Source organism: Eretmochelys imbricata, chromosome 7 (genome assembly GCF_965152235.1).
Source record: "Eretmochelys imbricata isolate rEreImb1 chromosome 7, rEreImb1.hap1, whole genome shotgun sequence".
Classification (NCBI taxonomy): Eukaryota; Metazoa; Chordata; order Testudines; family Cheloniidae; genus Eretmochelys; species Eretmochelys imbricata.
This window is the reverse complement of record NC_135578.1, coordinates 83,116,733-83,133,629: the sequence shown is the minus strand read 5'-3', so window position 1 is coordinate 83,133,629 and position 16,897 is coordinate 83,116,733. Positions and strand designations below refer to the sequence as shown.

Below are 16,897 nucleotides of genomic sequence, written 5' to 3'. Positions count from 1 at the left end.
TTTAGCCTACCAATAGACTCCATCGCCTCACAATCTTCCCAAAAGTTTCTCCCGAATAATGCTTCATTACAATTATGAATCGTAGAAACTCGCCGGTGTCTTTCTTGTTTATCCAATTCCTTTTCGAAGGCATCATCTCCTGAAGAATTGGTGCTTGAATTATCTCCATTTACCTGTGATGGTTGAAGACGTCTCAGGGATGGACGCTCGAACAAGTTCAGAGTGGAGACGAAAGTTTGAGAACAGCCTGCTATTTCTGAAGGATGTGAACTTTCTGAAACCGCATATTCGATTGTTGATGACTCCTTTTGTTGTGTTTCATTTTCTTCAACCTCTTTCACCTAGTTCAAATGTAGCAATAGATTTTGTTTTTCGAGTCGTTGAGCAATATCAAGGAGCCCTTCCTTTGCCTTTGGTATTTCCTTTGAGGTAAGAAGAATCTGATATCATGGGTCAACATAAATTCCAGCAAGGAAATTAATATTGTCAAAAAGCTTCTCTTCGTGTTTCTGCATGGAGGATAGAATTCCTTCTGCAATTTGTCCACCATTTTCTTGCAAGAATTTTGACAGTTTTTGCCATTCCTTCATTAAAACTCCCGGGGTTACATTGACAGCTTGAAGATTCACAGTTGTTTGATCTGGCTTTGCCAAGAGGTCTCGCAGGTTCTTCACTTCGTCCCATTCAGCTTTTGTTAACTTGAGTTCTCTTGTTCCAGCAGCAGCCACTTGTTCACAGTCAGATTGAAAAACGAGAAGCCGATCAATCATTGCAAATGTTGAACCCCAGCAAGTCACAGTATCCAATGATTGAGTTATCCCATGTAGATCAAGCGGAACACTTCAAATACTTGGGGTTCGTAGTTTGACAACGACTTGTCGAATTTTTGCTCGAAATTTCTTCGCATATTCTTTGTTCAGTCCATCCCAGATTGCCAACTGAAGAGTGGGAATACCACACCTCATCAGTTGGACTTTTGAGTCGTCCTCACGAAGCCATGTTGGAAGTATGAGGCTAGGATCATTAACCCATTGCGCAGCAGTATCCATGTTGAGTTCGATTTCATCCATTCCCTTAGTTCCTTCATCAGGCAAAATAGCTTCAGTTCTGTCCACATCCCTGTTCTCAGAGGTAGAAATGGTTTCATTGTCCTTGCTTAAATTTTTGACGGCACACGTCGTGTTTGCTGCATTGTCAACGCAGATGCTCAGCACTAGCATTTCACTGATCCCAATTTTTTCTAAAATAGCTTTTACTTGACTTTTCATGCACGAAGAATTGTGACGCTTCAGTGTCAATTATGTCCAAGGTTTTTACCACAGCTTTATCTTTTCCTTCTTCGCAGTACTGAGCATTGATTGCAAGGAAATTTCTGTTTCCACGGGTTGCCGCATCCATTTTCAGGTAGCACAGTTTTTGCTCCAAAGCTTTCTTTGAGCTCTTCGCGACCAGACTCAGCTGTGCTGACAACTAAATGACGAACCACATCGTGCCCTGTTGAAATGCCAAGCTGCCGACCCATTTCACCTGCAATTTTTGGAATCCTTTGTTCTTTAGCCTGAAGGTAGTGAGCGGTGTTGAACTTAAGCAAACCATTTCCATCAGCCCTTCACAGAAAGTATTGGCATCCATGGTGACTGTAATCTTTGAGGACTTCAAATATAAGTCAAGTTTTGTTTGCTCAATTTTGGGTTTCTTTTCAGACGAAGCTCCGCAAAAAATCTTTTCTCCAGGAGTTTTCAAAGAGCCAGATGAATGTTGTTTAGCCGTGTCAGATTTCTGTTTCGCCTCATCTTCCTGGTCCTTTTTTGTAACCAGAGCCGCATAGTTTTCAGGATGGTTATCTTTTACATGCCGCCAAAGGTTGAAACTTTTCATGGCACTTGTTTCACTTGTCTTGAAGCTACATGGTTTGAGCTCGCCATTCACTTCCTTTTCCACCTTGCACGTTGCCAATTTCTTCTTTGCTTTTCCCAAAAGCCCAAATTTGGGCTTTTCAAATTCAAAATTCATTGAGATCCTTTTCCGTAAATCGGCTATCAATCATGGGGAGCAGATTTGATTTTTTTGTTGAAACCATGGCCAAATCTTCTTGTGCTGCTACCGCGTCCAAATGTTTCTTGTTATGATCTTCGAACAGCAATGAACAAAAGCATTACATTTTTTTTATAATGTACCTGCTTGTGATATCTTAACCACTTAAGGTACTTCGAATTTATTTTGGATTTTCTGGACAAAAATGATCGCATTTTCTTTTTACACAAAATTATTATTAAAGTATATTTTAATATTTTAACATGTTTCTTGCTGTTTTAATGAAGTAAGAAGTATTTTAATATACATAATATAAATTTTTATTTATAAATTACAAATTAGTTTTTCTTTTGAAATTTTGCGGTAAAAATATTTGAAATATTTTCCAAGTTTTTAATTAATATCTCAAAAACACTTTACTATAGATATATCAATGAAATTTGGTATGTGCCGTAGTGTTAGTATGTGCTATCGCTGTTCTACAACATTAATTGTTGGGAAGTAATGAGGCTACACGTTACAAGGTTGAAAATAAACTTTAACGGGAAAGGGGATTCAAATTGCAAGCACAGTCCTTTTAGTAAAGAGAACAAATTTTCGGAAATATGTTTTTGCTTCATCAGCCTGAATAGATTATACAAGATAGAGCAAATAACAGGTTCTGTCTTGTATAATGTTTCCAGCCTGATGAAGGAAAAACATATTTCCGAAAATTTGCTCTCTTTACTAAAAGGACTGTGATTGCAATTTGAATCCGCTTTCCCGTTAAAGTTTATTTGCAACGTTTTATCATACAACATCATTCAAATAAAATTATTTAAACTACAGGCATCATGAACTGGGGCGCCTGGGCCAATTTTATTTAATATTTTTTAAATCTTTGACTATTTAACAGATACGACCCTGGAATATGATTTAATGCTAAAATATACATTAAAATGGTACTCTTAATTTATTTGTATAATTAACTGTTTCCGAGAAAACTGTTTAAAAATTTTAATCTGCTTAGATGCTTAGAACGATACAAACAATTTTACTTATTACTTATTTTTCAACTTTGGAACTATAAATTTTAAACATAATAAGCCAAAATTATCAACTTATTATGGAACATAATATTGCTGCTCGTAGCCAGGGGCAGTCGACGACAAGCCTTTCTTGAAATATGAAATAAAAATGACCAACCGCCAGGTTGGGACGCCTATGGTTTAAATAATTTTGGATAATGTAATATGGTAGCACATACTAACACTAAGACACAGACCTAATTTCATTACTTTATATTAAAGCGTTTTTGAGATATTAATCAGAAATTAACTTTTCATCACCTCCTTGAAGGGACTGTAGCTCCCTTAGGAAGAATTTTAGGACACGTGTTCACAGAAACGTTCTTTCTTAAAATGACCTAAGGATTCACCCCCAAAGTTGTGTTGGACATTTTCCAGTCACTCTGGATATATCACAAAAATCACGCCTAATTTATGCAAAAATGTTTACTGTATATTTATATGCCTGCTGCACGCAACTTTTTCAGTAAATTTAAAATTACAAACAACACTATCAAAAGACCGTTGAACAGATGACATATAAAATAAGTCTGCCAGAGTGATACGGGAGCATGTACAAATGAACAAATGTACCGGTAACAGGAGCCCATGTGAGGAATGAGCTTAAGTGGTTAATATCTCTTGTGAAATCTTAATATATCAATAAACAAGAACATTATTTTTTTGCAATATACCTGTTTGTGATATCTTAAATGTTCCATCTTGCGTTACACTTTTCCGTAATCGCAGCACTCAGTGCGTCTCGTTGATCAACCCTTACAAAAGAAGTATCAACACATACTAATCTAACTATCTAACTAATCTACGCGAGTACGTACTCACCTAACCTTGGCACAAGGGTGGGAGCAGTCTGCAGTGTTGCCGGATGTCTGAGAATTATCTGATTCTTTAATAAAACATATCTCCAAAAAACTTTGTAATTTTGTATCTGTACATTAAATTTTGATTTCAGCCGAAGTGAGAATAACTGTGACATATTGTGTAAAGTGGTAAAGTAGACGTTAATATCAATTGTTATACAATCTGAAGCTTTTTGGCACCTTTAGGACTTTCTTGCTAAATATCATTCATTTTGGATTGAAAATTTAAAAAAACAACTGGAGCAGTGGAACAGTCAAGATTTTCTGTGCTCCGGCTCCGCTCCATTCCAGGCAAAAACCTGCAGCTCCACTGCTCCGTGCTCCAGCTCTGGGCTCCGCTCCAAAGCCCTGAATTTAAGCTAATCTTTTCAAATTCATTTCTTCCCCATCCCACCCCTATCAAATCCTAATAATATTTCTTGATTCAATGACTATATCCCCGAATGCATTGTTCTGTGACATCATAACAACCATGGCTGGCATCGATTTCAGTCAGACTTCTGGTATTTGTTGATGTCACATTTTGGGGCATATGTCCAGTGACTCAGGATCTTTCAGAAACAGGAGAAAAGATACTGAAATAGATAAAACTTACTTCTATACCGAACACTCCCTACAGCCTGGTTAGCTGGGACATTCAGCAAGTCAGTCTCTGTTAACTCAATGTTCATTTTTGCTTTGCCATTCACTTTAAAACAACCCCAAGTTGTGCACAGGGCAGTATTCCGTGTGGCAGGCAGTAACTCCTGTACCCAGGGTTATTGACGTAGTGGCACAGAAGCACCAAGACAGGCCCTTCCTTTCAGCTGGAGATCGATGTTGAAACTCGCTGCTATATTTCACTAAGTACAGTTCACCAGATTGTGCAACATAAATCACTTCTCTAATTTATTGTAGTCAGAGCTACATAGTTACCCACTGGCTCAGTCAGAGAAACTATACAGCTTCGCAGCTTGCCAAGGACTGATGAAATGTCACCACAACCAGGGTTTAAATTCTCATAAACTATTTCTCAAAGTCCCCATCCCCCTATCACACCTTTTGGGGCTCAGGGCTTCAGCCCTTCAGGTTGAATTTAAGCCTGGACCACTACAAAAGGTGATGTCTCTTTCTGTTCGCTCATTAAAATGAGTGACAGCCCTGGAAGAGTCTGAGCCAGGCCCTGCCTGGTCCCAACTCCTCCCTGGAGCTACATGCTTTCCTAGGGCTGGAGGGGGCGGGAGGGAGGAAGCATTCCTCTAGGATTCTGTTGCCATAGAAATGTGGAATATAGGGAGTGTTTTTTTAAAAAGGAAGTTATAGTAGCAACTAATTTTTTCAATCACTTGAGTAGAAGAAAAGCAGAATAGAAAAGCTATTTTTGTCACATAATGAAACTCAAATTAGGTGGTAAGAAAATGAACACTATATTTCAGCAAATGTTGATGCAAAAGTGTAAGAGATCTGATGTGATCAAGAATTGGTGTCATGTAATCAAAATACCCCGCCACACCCAGGCACACTTTAAAACATGCTGTTGCATATTTAGTTTTATTAAACTGCCCTGCCCTCAATCTGTGTTCCCCACCCCATCACTAATCCCCAAGAGATTTACATAAACTAGTTGTTTTCTCCATGCTAGACAGCCGCCACCTCATATCTGTTAGCTTGCTAAGACCCAGATGTGAAATGCTGGCCTTTAGGATGCTTAACAAAGTTACATAATGAAGGCCACAGCATAGAGCTGTAAAGGAGGAAGCTGAAACTGATGAGCTGTAGTTCTTTAATATATAGTATGTGCAGCTTTCCATAACCACAGTTTCAAATTAGCATTTCTTTTGCACAAATGTAACCACTGGGAGATGTGAGGATGTGTTCCCCTCCCCTAGGTTTTATTGGTTTCCCATCATTTTTAATTTGCTTCCGCTTACAGTCTGATGTAAAATTACAGTAAGAAGCAGTAAGAATACACAAGCCTGTGTGGAACAGAGATAAATAGGGGTCTAGGATGAGTGACCAGAATTATCTTCCTGATGCCCAAGTGATTCAGTGTGTCACAGTCAGCATCTCAGTACATCACTGTGGAGTTGGTAATGAGCCTTTGCCAGTTCTAGCCCTGCATGCCTCCTATGGGCAATACAAAAATGGCTTCAGAGGGCCTGGTTGTGTATGCACACAGGTGGCTAATGGATACATTTTCACTGGGGGGAGAAGGGGGGTGTTTAGCCACACAGCACACTTTAATATTGACAGGGATCATTCGGCTAACTTCAGTTCAACCCCTGACAGGCTCAGTGACAGAGCAGACTTATTTCTGCATTGGTGCAGATATTAGGGCTTTCAGAGTGTAGTGTCCTCTTCATCTAGCAATAACCAACTAAGAGAGAGAACCGAGGAAGACATAATCCCAACATCAGTTAATGCTAATCCTGTCAGTGAGATATTGAAATAAAAGTGACAAAGGGAAGGAGTGAGAGAATGGGAACATTTTGATACATACGCCTGCTGTTGACTGCTTGTCTCTGCTTGTAAATGAGAATCAGGATGAGGGGCAAGCAGAGAATGCCCACAATGCATGCCCCTGTTGCCAGCGCAGCTGCTGTGATGTCTGAAACAGAACAAAGAAGCCAGAGGTGAAATACATGAGCCAGTGAGAGCTGTTTCAAACTGCATAGCCTAAAGTCAGGCCCTCTTCTCAATGAACAATTAAAAACTCCTAGTTCTAATTCTCAGGAATCTCTCATCTGCTGAGGCATTCAGAAGTAAAAAGGAAAAGGTTCTGTGGGTTCAGGCCTCCCTTCATACATGAAGTGCAAAGCAAGAGTGAAAAGCAAGCAATGTGCAAAACATTGTACTGAATACCCATTAAACAGGCCAATGAGGGAATTCAGCACTGAAATAAGATTTAACTTACCGTTTCCTGTCTGTGAAATCCTCCAGAATTTACTGGTTTTCTCTAGATACCCCAGAAACATTCTGTAATACTGATGCTCCCAGAAGTCTTATGCAAGCATGCTACCATTACTCCCTTGAAACCTGGGTAACCCATCAAGCTTCTCATAACAGAAGGCTTGACATTGCTTTGGAGGAGTAGAGAGTGGCATTATTTCTTCTGCCTATAGAATTGAGCTGGGTCTAAGCCATGAAGTTTGGTTCCCCAACCAAGCTTCTTCAAGTCCTGGGAGTGCTTAGATACATGGGTTTTGTTCAGTCCCAGCTGTGCTACAGATACAAGTAGAAAATTATTTAACAAGTGATAAGACACCTGATCCAAAGTCCACTGACGCCTGTGGAAAGACTCCCATTGACTTCAATGAGCATGGGATCATACCCCAGTCAGCTAATAAAAATTAGTCACTCTTTGTCTTCACTAGCCAGATCATCCTAGGGCTATCATTTTCAGTGAGGACTTCATTTTTCAGACAGAATTCTGAGCCCACAAATAACTGCACCAGCAATGAATTCTGAGCACAGATATTACTAATTAGACACCTACTTACAAAGTTGTAGTTGCAAATCAGATAGGTAGACATACAAATATTAGTATTTGCATGTGGGATCACAATTGTGGTATAATTACTTACAGACAAATAACTGTGCCTGCAAAGTCAAAGGCCAGGTTCAGACTTGCCTACAAATGGGTGTCTTCCTGTGTACCTAGAGAAGAAAACTTCTTGGATAACTTAACTCTCTGAACAAAAAGGGAAAATTTTATCATTCAACTGGATTAGGAAGGAAATTGTATGTACAGTATGTCAACATATTGTGGTGGAAAAATTTCTTCAGTCATATAGCTTGCTGCTGTTTTTAATATGGAGAAGAGGTTCAGGACCACGAGCAATAGTTACAATTATGGGCAGTAATAAGTAAACTGACTATGTACTGGAAAGAACTTTATAACTCAGATCCAGCTAAGGAATTTTCTTGATTATCTGTGGAAAGTTAAAGATTTGATCTCTGGCCTTTGTAATTTTTTAATGAAATTTACTGTAAGTTCAGCAAATGTAATGGGAGTAAGTCAGGACAGATATGTGAGCTGCAGAATTGATAGGCAGAGATTGTGCAAAAATATTAAGTAATTAGATTGGGATGTGGGTTTGGAGTTAATTCAGCAAAAGATTCCTTTCAGGACTGGCTAGTGACCCAGCAAGTTGCATATGATTCAGAATCAGTCAGTGTCTGATTGGACCTGCAGAAAAGTGAGAGCAGATTTGATGCATCTCTGGAATGCCCAGAGATTCAGAAGAAGGGAGGAGGATCATGCTGATGGAGATATTCCAAGTGATCTACAGTGTGGGAGGCTAGCTGCAGAAAACAATGTATTGCAAGATGTAGAAAGCAATGCATTTTCAAGCTGTGCAGACCATTCTTGCTAAGAACATCTCTTATAACAAAGAGGAACATATTGAGCAAGTGAACATCAGCATCTGGGCTAAATATACCTGAGTGATATAGTGGTATGAATGCTCTGGCAAATTTAGAACCGATTTCGTGCAGTGTGACAGACAGGAAATTTTTGATGAAGTTGGTGTATATTTTTGAGCTTTCTTGATTGTTATCCTTATTTATAATACAGAATATATTTAATTCTAAATGTACCATATTCAGCTCTTGTGCAAGGGTAAAAGTTCTACTGAAATCAGTAGATTTCCTTCCATTTTCTCTAGGTCTGAATTTGGCTCATGATCTTTGAGCCTGACTCATGGTTTTTGAATGCCTGGAGTTGGCAGTACTCCAAATTCATAGAATATTATATAATATATTCTATGAATTTACAGTACTGCTGACTCCCGGCATTCAAAAACCATGAGTCAGGCCCAAAGATCATGAGTGTGGCTTAAAAATAAAAAATGAAGTTATTTTTATTAGCATTCTGGTTCTTGAGCCTTTACGGGTCAGGTTTGAAAACCTTTCTCCACAATCATGAGGACTAGAAATTAATTAATTTCAAAAAAATGAAAAAAGGATCTCATATTGTCACTGGGGACCCTTCCCTGACTCCTCTTCCTGAGAAGTCAGGTTTATTTTAAAATGGGTCAGAGCAGGATTTTGATAGGCGATATTATCAATATGCGGCCAAATGTATTACTGGTGCATGATTCGTTGAATTCAGTATAAACAGATTTTCAGTAGGACAGTGATTTCCCCAATTTCTTTCTATAGCATCTGGTTCAGAATTAGCATCATCTTGCAGATTTAAGAATTCTGGGTGGGGGCGGGGGTGGTGCTGCAGAATACAGTTTAGTTTTACATAGCATCTTCCAGTCTCAAGGTATCTTCAAAAAAAAAAAAAAAAAGTTAGATACCTGGAGTTCCGTGACTGCATGGACAAACAGATGAACTATTTTGGGCCCAGCAACAGCTCAAACCCACAGGACATTAGATCCCTGTTGAGAGAGAGAATGTTGGCTAGGGTACATTGGTGCTTATTCCCCATCTCTTCTGGAAAGTGCCATGAGATATTTCATATCCATTTCCACAGCCACTAGGGACAAGTAGCAGAGACTTTGATTTGCAATCTCTCAATCTAAAGGATGACAGGTGAAGGCATCAGGCCTGTGACTGAAGTAATTGCAAGGCACTTGGTGGATCAACCCTCAGAATGACATGATAGCGTGAAAAAAAAGGTCTGAAAAGCACAAGGAGTAAGTGAAGCTTTCCTTGGAACTGCTCTGTGCATCCAACTTGATGCTTTTTCCCTCTGCAGGATGCTGGACTGTGCTTGAATACATTCTGCCTGATAGTGGGGTTTTAAAGTCAAATTCAAACAGGTAGTCCCTTGGCTGCCATTAGCCTTTTGATGCTTGATATTGGAATTTGCCCAGTGTTAAATACTGCTGCAAAGTCTGATGGTGTCCTTTAGCATAAGAGCCAGTTCCGCAATGTTCTAGGGCACGAGGCTAAAACAGGAAGGAGAAGTAACTTGTACCAGAAGGGGAAGCCATCTGTATTAACACAGAGGCTTCATTTTTGAATGTGGACATCCTTTTTAGGACACCACATTTGAGGGTTCAAATTGGCATTAAGGTGCATAAATAAGTTATTTACTAATGTGAGGTATTGGTCTGATCACTCATGTGAGATTTGGATTTCCTCTTTAGATACTTATGTTTTCAAATTAAAATAGTTTCTGTGTCAAAAAGGAGATGACTCAGTCTCAGAATAGTAACAGAGTTTTCATGGTGTCACACAGGAAAAGGTTTCTCTTTGACTCTCTAAATTAATTCACTGCTCAATTCTCTGCTTGTGTCAGTAGCAGTTAAATCTCAGACTGGTGTTCTGTGTTTCCCTGAACTGGACTCTCGTATTTACTCTATCCAGGCCTTTTGTGTGTTTGCGCTGCATAGGATGGTTCACAGGGTAGCACGCTGCAGAATTCCTCTTTCTAATGGCTCACTTCCTATTTTCACGGCTTGCACAGTTTGGGATCTGGACCAGCAATCACAGATCACTGGGTTATGGTAAACCAGTCTAACAAGTCACCACAATGAGTTACTCCCAAGATGGTTCCAGCTCTTTTGTATCATAAGCTCCTCAGTAAAGGGCCTTTGTATTTTATTTCTCTGTAAAGCACCATGTACATCTCTGGTGCTGCAGAAATACTAACCACTACGCATGAATAAGTGAGCATCTAAAAAACACTCCATAATACACTGATATGGTGGAAGGGGCAAAACAGAAAATAGCTGGAGGGCCACCAAGTAGAATAGCTACAGCATTTTCACATTCGACTCAACTAGCCATGTGGGGCCTTACCCTGCCATTGATCCACAGACAGAAATCTTCATGAAATAAATGAGGGAGTTCTGTGTGAAAATAAATGGCTGGATATGGCTTCATGTGTGGGGTTAGGGAATGCCGACCAGGGGTTAGAATAGACATGATGGGATACTGACAGGAACACAGCGAAGGGGGAAAGCGCAGCTGTCCTATCTGTTGTTCTGGGAAGACCCCTCTCCACATTCTTCACCAGGACTTTGCAACAACAGGCAAGACCACCCCCAAATAATTTATCCCAGGTTTTATGTGTGTGCTGGGACACAGCTTTGAGAGATTAGTTAGCACTGTGTGTAAAATCATAAAGTGAAAGCCAGCAATTGCATACTGCCACAATAAAGCCTCAGGGCAAAATGCTCAGTTAGTGTAGATTGGTGTAGTCAATGGAATTATACTTAGTTACACCAGCAGAGAATTTGGCACAGCATGGTTTGTTTCTTAACCCTAATTCTCTCGGTATGTGCTATGAGTAATTTCCATTGAGTTCAGTGGGAATTATTTGTAGTCTGCATGGAGAGTCTGGGCCTAACGAGATTCCAGGAACCTATGACACAACTGTCCTGTAGATTACACAATGTCCCAATAGCTATTACTGTGTAGAAGCTAGGGAATAAACCTCCCAGGAATATAACTGGAGTTTGTTTCTTGCAGGCGAATTATTTTGTCCAGGTTTTGACTGAAATGCAAATGTGTAAAACGAACACCTGTGCCTAGGAAAATACATAGAACAGAATAATAAGCAGGGCATCATAGAGAACACTTACTTTCTTTCTGTTTGCTGATACCAGGATGAACTGTGCAGTTTGGAAATGCTTCTCTGGCTGTGGAATTAAAGAGAAGAATTGGTTAAATCTCCTGGGATTCAGTTCTCATCCAGTAATTAGTCAGATAGAAAATCCTACTTAAAATTTAAACAAGGAATTTCATTTAACTTTGCTTCAATTGTCTTTCTTTTTGACATAAAGAAAATCAGCTAGGGTTTAAAAATGGCAATGACAATTAGTTATGGCTGCTATTTCTGACCTGCCCTCCATCTAATCCACCTACAGTGCAAAGAGAAGATGTGGTCTAAAGGATTTATTGACACACATTTGGCATATGACATTACAAATTGCTAGTGGCAAAGGTACCAATGTGTCATTTGCCATTAGCACTACACATTTGCCACTAGCAATGTGTACAAGTGCCAGTTAAAATAATTGTACCAGGGATTCTCAAATGATTTTGCCATGAGGCCCACATCTTAATGGAGGGATTGTCTAGTGACAGCCAGCTTCCCTCTCAGTTGTGATCACATGGATCATTGCACCCATTCTTGACCACCCAGACCTCTTAACCGCCCATTTGCACTTGCGTAACATCCCTGCGGCAATGACAGTAATTGTTTGCATGGAAAAGTAATACTGATATTTAGTTTTCTCTGAAAGCAGTTACATAAGTGATAAAGAGAATGCGCACCATGGGCCCAGCCAGTTCTCTGCATACCTATAGCATAGTATTCCACGGACCACTGTTTGAGACTTGCTTTTTTTATGCTCCACCACTCTCACTTCTATTGTGCTTATAAACCCAAATTATTTCAGTTGCCAGGAATCACAGTAATTAAAGCAAACAGTTAACTATTTTTTTCTTAAATCCAAAAAGAAATGATAAATCCATTATTGCAATTCTAAAGATGGCGATGCTTTCTACCGTTGGAATGTTAGGCCTTCTAGCTGTCCAATAAGATACAGCTTTAATTTCTAGGTCTTGATGTTTGCAAGATATTGGACAATCAAACTGTCACTGGTCCAGGACTAAAAATAAATTTTGCATCCAGAAACTGTCTGGTATTTCTGTTATTTTTGGCCTGAAAGTAAACTTTTTTTTCCAGAAAGAGGTTGAAGAAAATCATTGTAACTATGTAATTTTGTTTTTATTATCTAAGCATGGGGGGAAAGTGTTTTCCAGCTGCTTATTTTTTTTAAAAGTTATGATCTTTTTTTCCTTTAACATCTGTTGCTCTTCCAGGCTTGGGCCCCAAATAGTTTTGCAAATGCACCTGGATTCTGATTACAGCACCCCCTGGCCTGCCAGCCCTGAATGCTAAATAAACTGAGCCTGTGCTCTTCAGTTCTGACCTACAGCACCATCTTTATCTATTGGCTTTGAGCCCAGTCCAGTTCCCACTAAAGTCAGTGGGAGTCTTTCTACTGATTTCAGTGTGAGTTGAAGTTGCACAGGAATTTAGCTGCTATTTTATTTTGTAAAGGCCTCTCCCACACACATTCTGCGCATGTTTCCCAGTTACATCTACCTTTCTGTATGCGGAGTTCCATGAAGCCATGAGCCACTTGCTTGGTATACTGTTTGCCATGTTCCTTTTTAGTCTCTACCACGTAACAGCAGTAATTGCCACTGTCCTGCAGAGTCAGATTCATCATGATGATATGAAATGTCCCGTGGTGGTCCGAGGTCATCTCCAGCCCATGGTGGTTTGCTTGTTCTCCATGGAAGTACCTTTCTGTGACATTGCTATGTGTCCCATGATGCTTCCCTGGCTCATGATGCAGGTCCCTTTCGGTTACATTGCGGATATGCTGCTTCTCAGAGCAGCTTTGGTCTCCGTTGCTGCTGAAGTACCAAATTTTGTAAAGTAAGTCATGCTGAGCAGAGAGTGGCCCAGAGAGCTTGCATGTCAAGGTAACATTCTGTCCTTCTGGGCAGACGTAGAGTGAGTAAGGAGTGGTGATCATGAAAGCTGTTGTCTGTTCTACATGGAGAAAAGAAACACTAGGCAATTAAAATGTAAGATAAATGGCAAGGTGTTTAAGAATAACAACTCTTTGTGCTGCTTTGAAGATAGAATTAAACAAACACCTGCCACAGCCTTGTGTGGTAGATAAGCATTATAACCATTTTACAGATGAGTAAACTGAAACACACAGAGGTTAGTTAAGCAATTCACACAAGGTTACACAGGGTGTCATTACAGTTGATCTGAGATTAGAATCTAGGAGTCCTGATTCCCAGTCCTGTGCTCTAACCACTAGTTTTAAGTGCATTAGATTGGGAAAACATTGCCTTTGGTCAGGCAAACACGCTATACAGGACATCACCAATGTTTGAAAATCATCTTTCCCCTAAGAATTAGTCCTGAGGTCTCACTGTGTATCTTGTCGTTCCACTGTGCTGTAATCCCTTTATATGAGTGACCAAACTATTCCACATTATAGCCTCCTTCATTCCATGCAGCTACTACTGCTCTTTGGTTCAAACTATTAAAGAAGTTCTTTTAAAAAAAAAAACTCACAGGACAAATCTCACCAAGAGGAGCTGAAACTTTAAGGTATCTTCAATGCTGGCTAACTCTACTCCGTTCCCCGCCTGATTGTTTAGGATATTTTTTCTCCATATTAATGCTGGCAAGTTAATATGCTTTATACATTTCTCTGTGTGTGTGTATGTATCCTTTATACATTTGGGGGAGGGAGGTAGAGAGAGAGTGTTATGCAGGTCACTCATTTACTGAAACTAGGGCTGTGGGATGCAGTTGTGTGATGTCTTAGCACTGTAAAATTTGCTGCGAGAGATCAAAGTGGATCAGCAGCCTCTGTGTTTGTGAGGGAAGGATGATGAGAGGGGGAGTACATGGTTCTCAAATGAGGAAATTTCACAATGCCTATGATTCAGTTACAAATCCTCATCATTGGCATTATATTCAGTTTCTTCTACCCCTCAACCAAGGCTCTGTTAATGCCTGTTAAAAAAAAGAAATAGCAACAATTTATGTCCCCACCCCCACCCAAAGATCAGCCTGGTTTTTAACCCCACCCTGTTTACACAAGACTGCTTGTGTTTTCCATTTTCTCTAAAGGCAGAGGTGGCACTGGCTGACACTCAAATTCCGTAATGGGAGAAGTTGTTCTCTGCAGAGTTTGGAAATCCCTCATCATTGTTTACTGAAAATTGTGCTCAGAAGAGGCCCAGCAAAGGAACAGCAGGAAATGTTTGTAGCTCCAAACTGAGGTGTATTAGCAGAGCTTCTTTCTGGGGCTTGCAAGGTGATACAAATCAGGATTAAGGTATATGAGCAAAGTTGGGTGGGGACCCAGGACTGGAATATCTGGGGTGCTACCGGTCAGGTAGCGGTAAACTGGCAAATCTGTGAGGTACCAGGACTGACATGGCGAGGCTGGGTACTGCAGGTCAATACTGCAGTGCGTGTGCAAATGTTTGGAGGAAGACTGGAACAGTGCCCACCTAGGTTCTGCCTAACTGAGCCTCTAGCCAGCCTACTGTCCCAGAAGCACTAATATCCCCAGGAGCTCCTTCAAAAACTGGAGAGAGGAAAAAGAGAGGATTTCTTTATTGTATTTTTGAAACTATAGATAAAGGGGGACCACTTGGTGAGATGTCTCTGGGGTTTAATTTGTTACAACTATGATGGTGTTGTGTGGACAAGATGTTCTCTCACTGCAGTTACATCCTGTTGTTCTGTTGGTTCCACCTTTATTTGATTTGAGGTTTTTCATTTGATGTACTTCGCAGGAGCCAACGAAACACATTGCTCCAAACTACCACAAAAGTATTTCAGGTTTGAAACAGGCTCAAGTTCACTTGGTTTACATACTACCTAGTCCCCCAGAAGACAGACAAACCTTGTTCAAATAGTTTGAGAATTATGTTCTAGACTAGGTCCTTACATTGACAAGAATTTAATTTCTAATGCAGAACTAATGTTAACCTATGCAGGGTCATGTGACTTTCTTAGCCAATAACAGACCTCCAGCTCAAATAGCAGAGTTGATTTTGGACAAATGGAAGTGAAAAATGTCCTTAAAGTCTTTCAGTTTCTGTCCTTTACTTGTTGTATTTAGAACATTGTTGGACTGGGAACCTCCTGGTGCATCTGAATCATTTAAGTGTATTATTTACTTTTATTTTCATACTATTTTTTCTAAATTTCAGCAGACAATGCAGGGAATGGGGGAAATAAAGTTAGAAGGGCTCTGATACAGTGAAATTCCTGGGTTGGTCTCTGCATGCCGATCTCAGTACCTTGGGCACCTTGGATATTTTTGTGCAAACATCAAAGAGTGGTTCTTAATCCTGATTCCATGAGGTCTGAGTACAAAAGGGGCCTCCAGGGAGTGAGGGGAAGGTAAGGTAGGAATCTTTTGGAGGAAACTGCACTTGCAACACCTTTGACAAGTGTCCGTGGGATTCTTTGTGTTTCTTACCTCCCTAATGAGGTCCCCTGAAAATCAGAGGAGTCTCGCACATCCCCACCAATTTTCCCCCTTTAAAGCTGGACCATCAAACTGAAGCCCCACATCAGAGGGACTCATGCCATGGCTTTCTCTCTTTGCACACAGTGGATACAGCCATAATATCATGATTGGGTTTGCACTGAACAGCAGTTCCTAGAGGCTGAGAAATAGATGGCCACTCCACCTAGAAGGGTCAGCCCTGTGACAGAGCACTCTGCATTGCCAGAATGTGGAATGGGCTGGATGACGGCCTAGCAAGGATTTTCCGTCCTTCTCCCTATGAATCTGTGATCACAATTGCAATCTTTGGTGTGAGTAGCTCTCACCTCTGGACTGGGAAGTTGAGTCCAGCAGCTGGGCTTATATCTCATATGGACATTGCATTACAGCACTACTGGGGTGCTGCACTGTTTGAGGTTCCATCCTGTAGATGAGGCAACATCTCGTCTGCCTATCTGTTAATCTAGGTGGGCATTACAGATCTTGTGGCATTTTATTTTAAGGAGTGGATGTTTGCCCCAGTGCCCTGCCCAAGGCTCCCTTACCGAATAAGAAAAGTTATAATGTCCAAGGCTAGTTCTGAGCTATTGTTGAGTATGTTTAAGTTGATGTTTTTACTTATACAGTCACTGCACTGCTAGGATCTGCCTAACCACTTTGACACTTGTAGGGAAGTCCACGTAGTGTGTGTGGGGGGGAGGTTGGTTTGTTTATTTTTAAATACGGAAAAGAAAGTACATACTTTTGCCTACTCTGCATCTTAAAACAGCTCTTGCTTCACCCACAGGATTTCATGGAACCCATCTACAGTGGAAAATAAACACAACCCACATATTTGGTAAGCGATCCTATGCCAGCAGTCATGCGGGGCAGAGGTTACCATATATGTGAAGTGTTTGGCATGGGTGGTGGGTATAATAGGCCTTCC

At 40.4% G+C, this 16,897-nt stretch overlaps 2 protein-coding genes across 5 annotated transcripts in view; one reads left to right on the top strand and one right to left on the bottom strand.

Annotated features, from left to right (window-relative positions):
• Nucleotides 1-16,897, top strand: part of CDH23 (cadherin related 23) — a 498,190-nt gene that overhangs the window by 416,415 nt on the left and 64,878 nt on the right. The window lies entirely within an intron of this gene.
• Nucleotides 1-16,897, bottom strand: part of VSIR (V-set immunoregulatory receptor) — a 50,885-nt gene that overhangs the window by 23,057 nt on the left and 10,931 nt on the right. For 3 of the 4 annotated variants that reach the window (XM_077821921.1, XM_077821922.1, XM_077821920.1), the window contains exons 2-4: nt 13,014-13,469; nt 11,482-11,538; nt 6,441-6,548 (exon numbers count right to left, since the gene is read on the bottom strand). In XM_077821921.1, the coding sequence (XP_077678047.1) occupies nt 6,441-6,548; nt 11,482-11,538; nt 13,014-13,469 (621 nt within the window). Of the gene's footprint in view, nt 1-150; nt 2,131-6,440; nt 6,549-11,481; nt 11,539-13,013; nt 13,470-16,897 lie in introns of those variants that run through there. The other variant, XM_077821923.1, reaches the window with a different exon arrangement.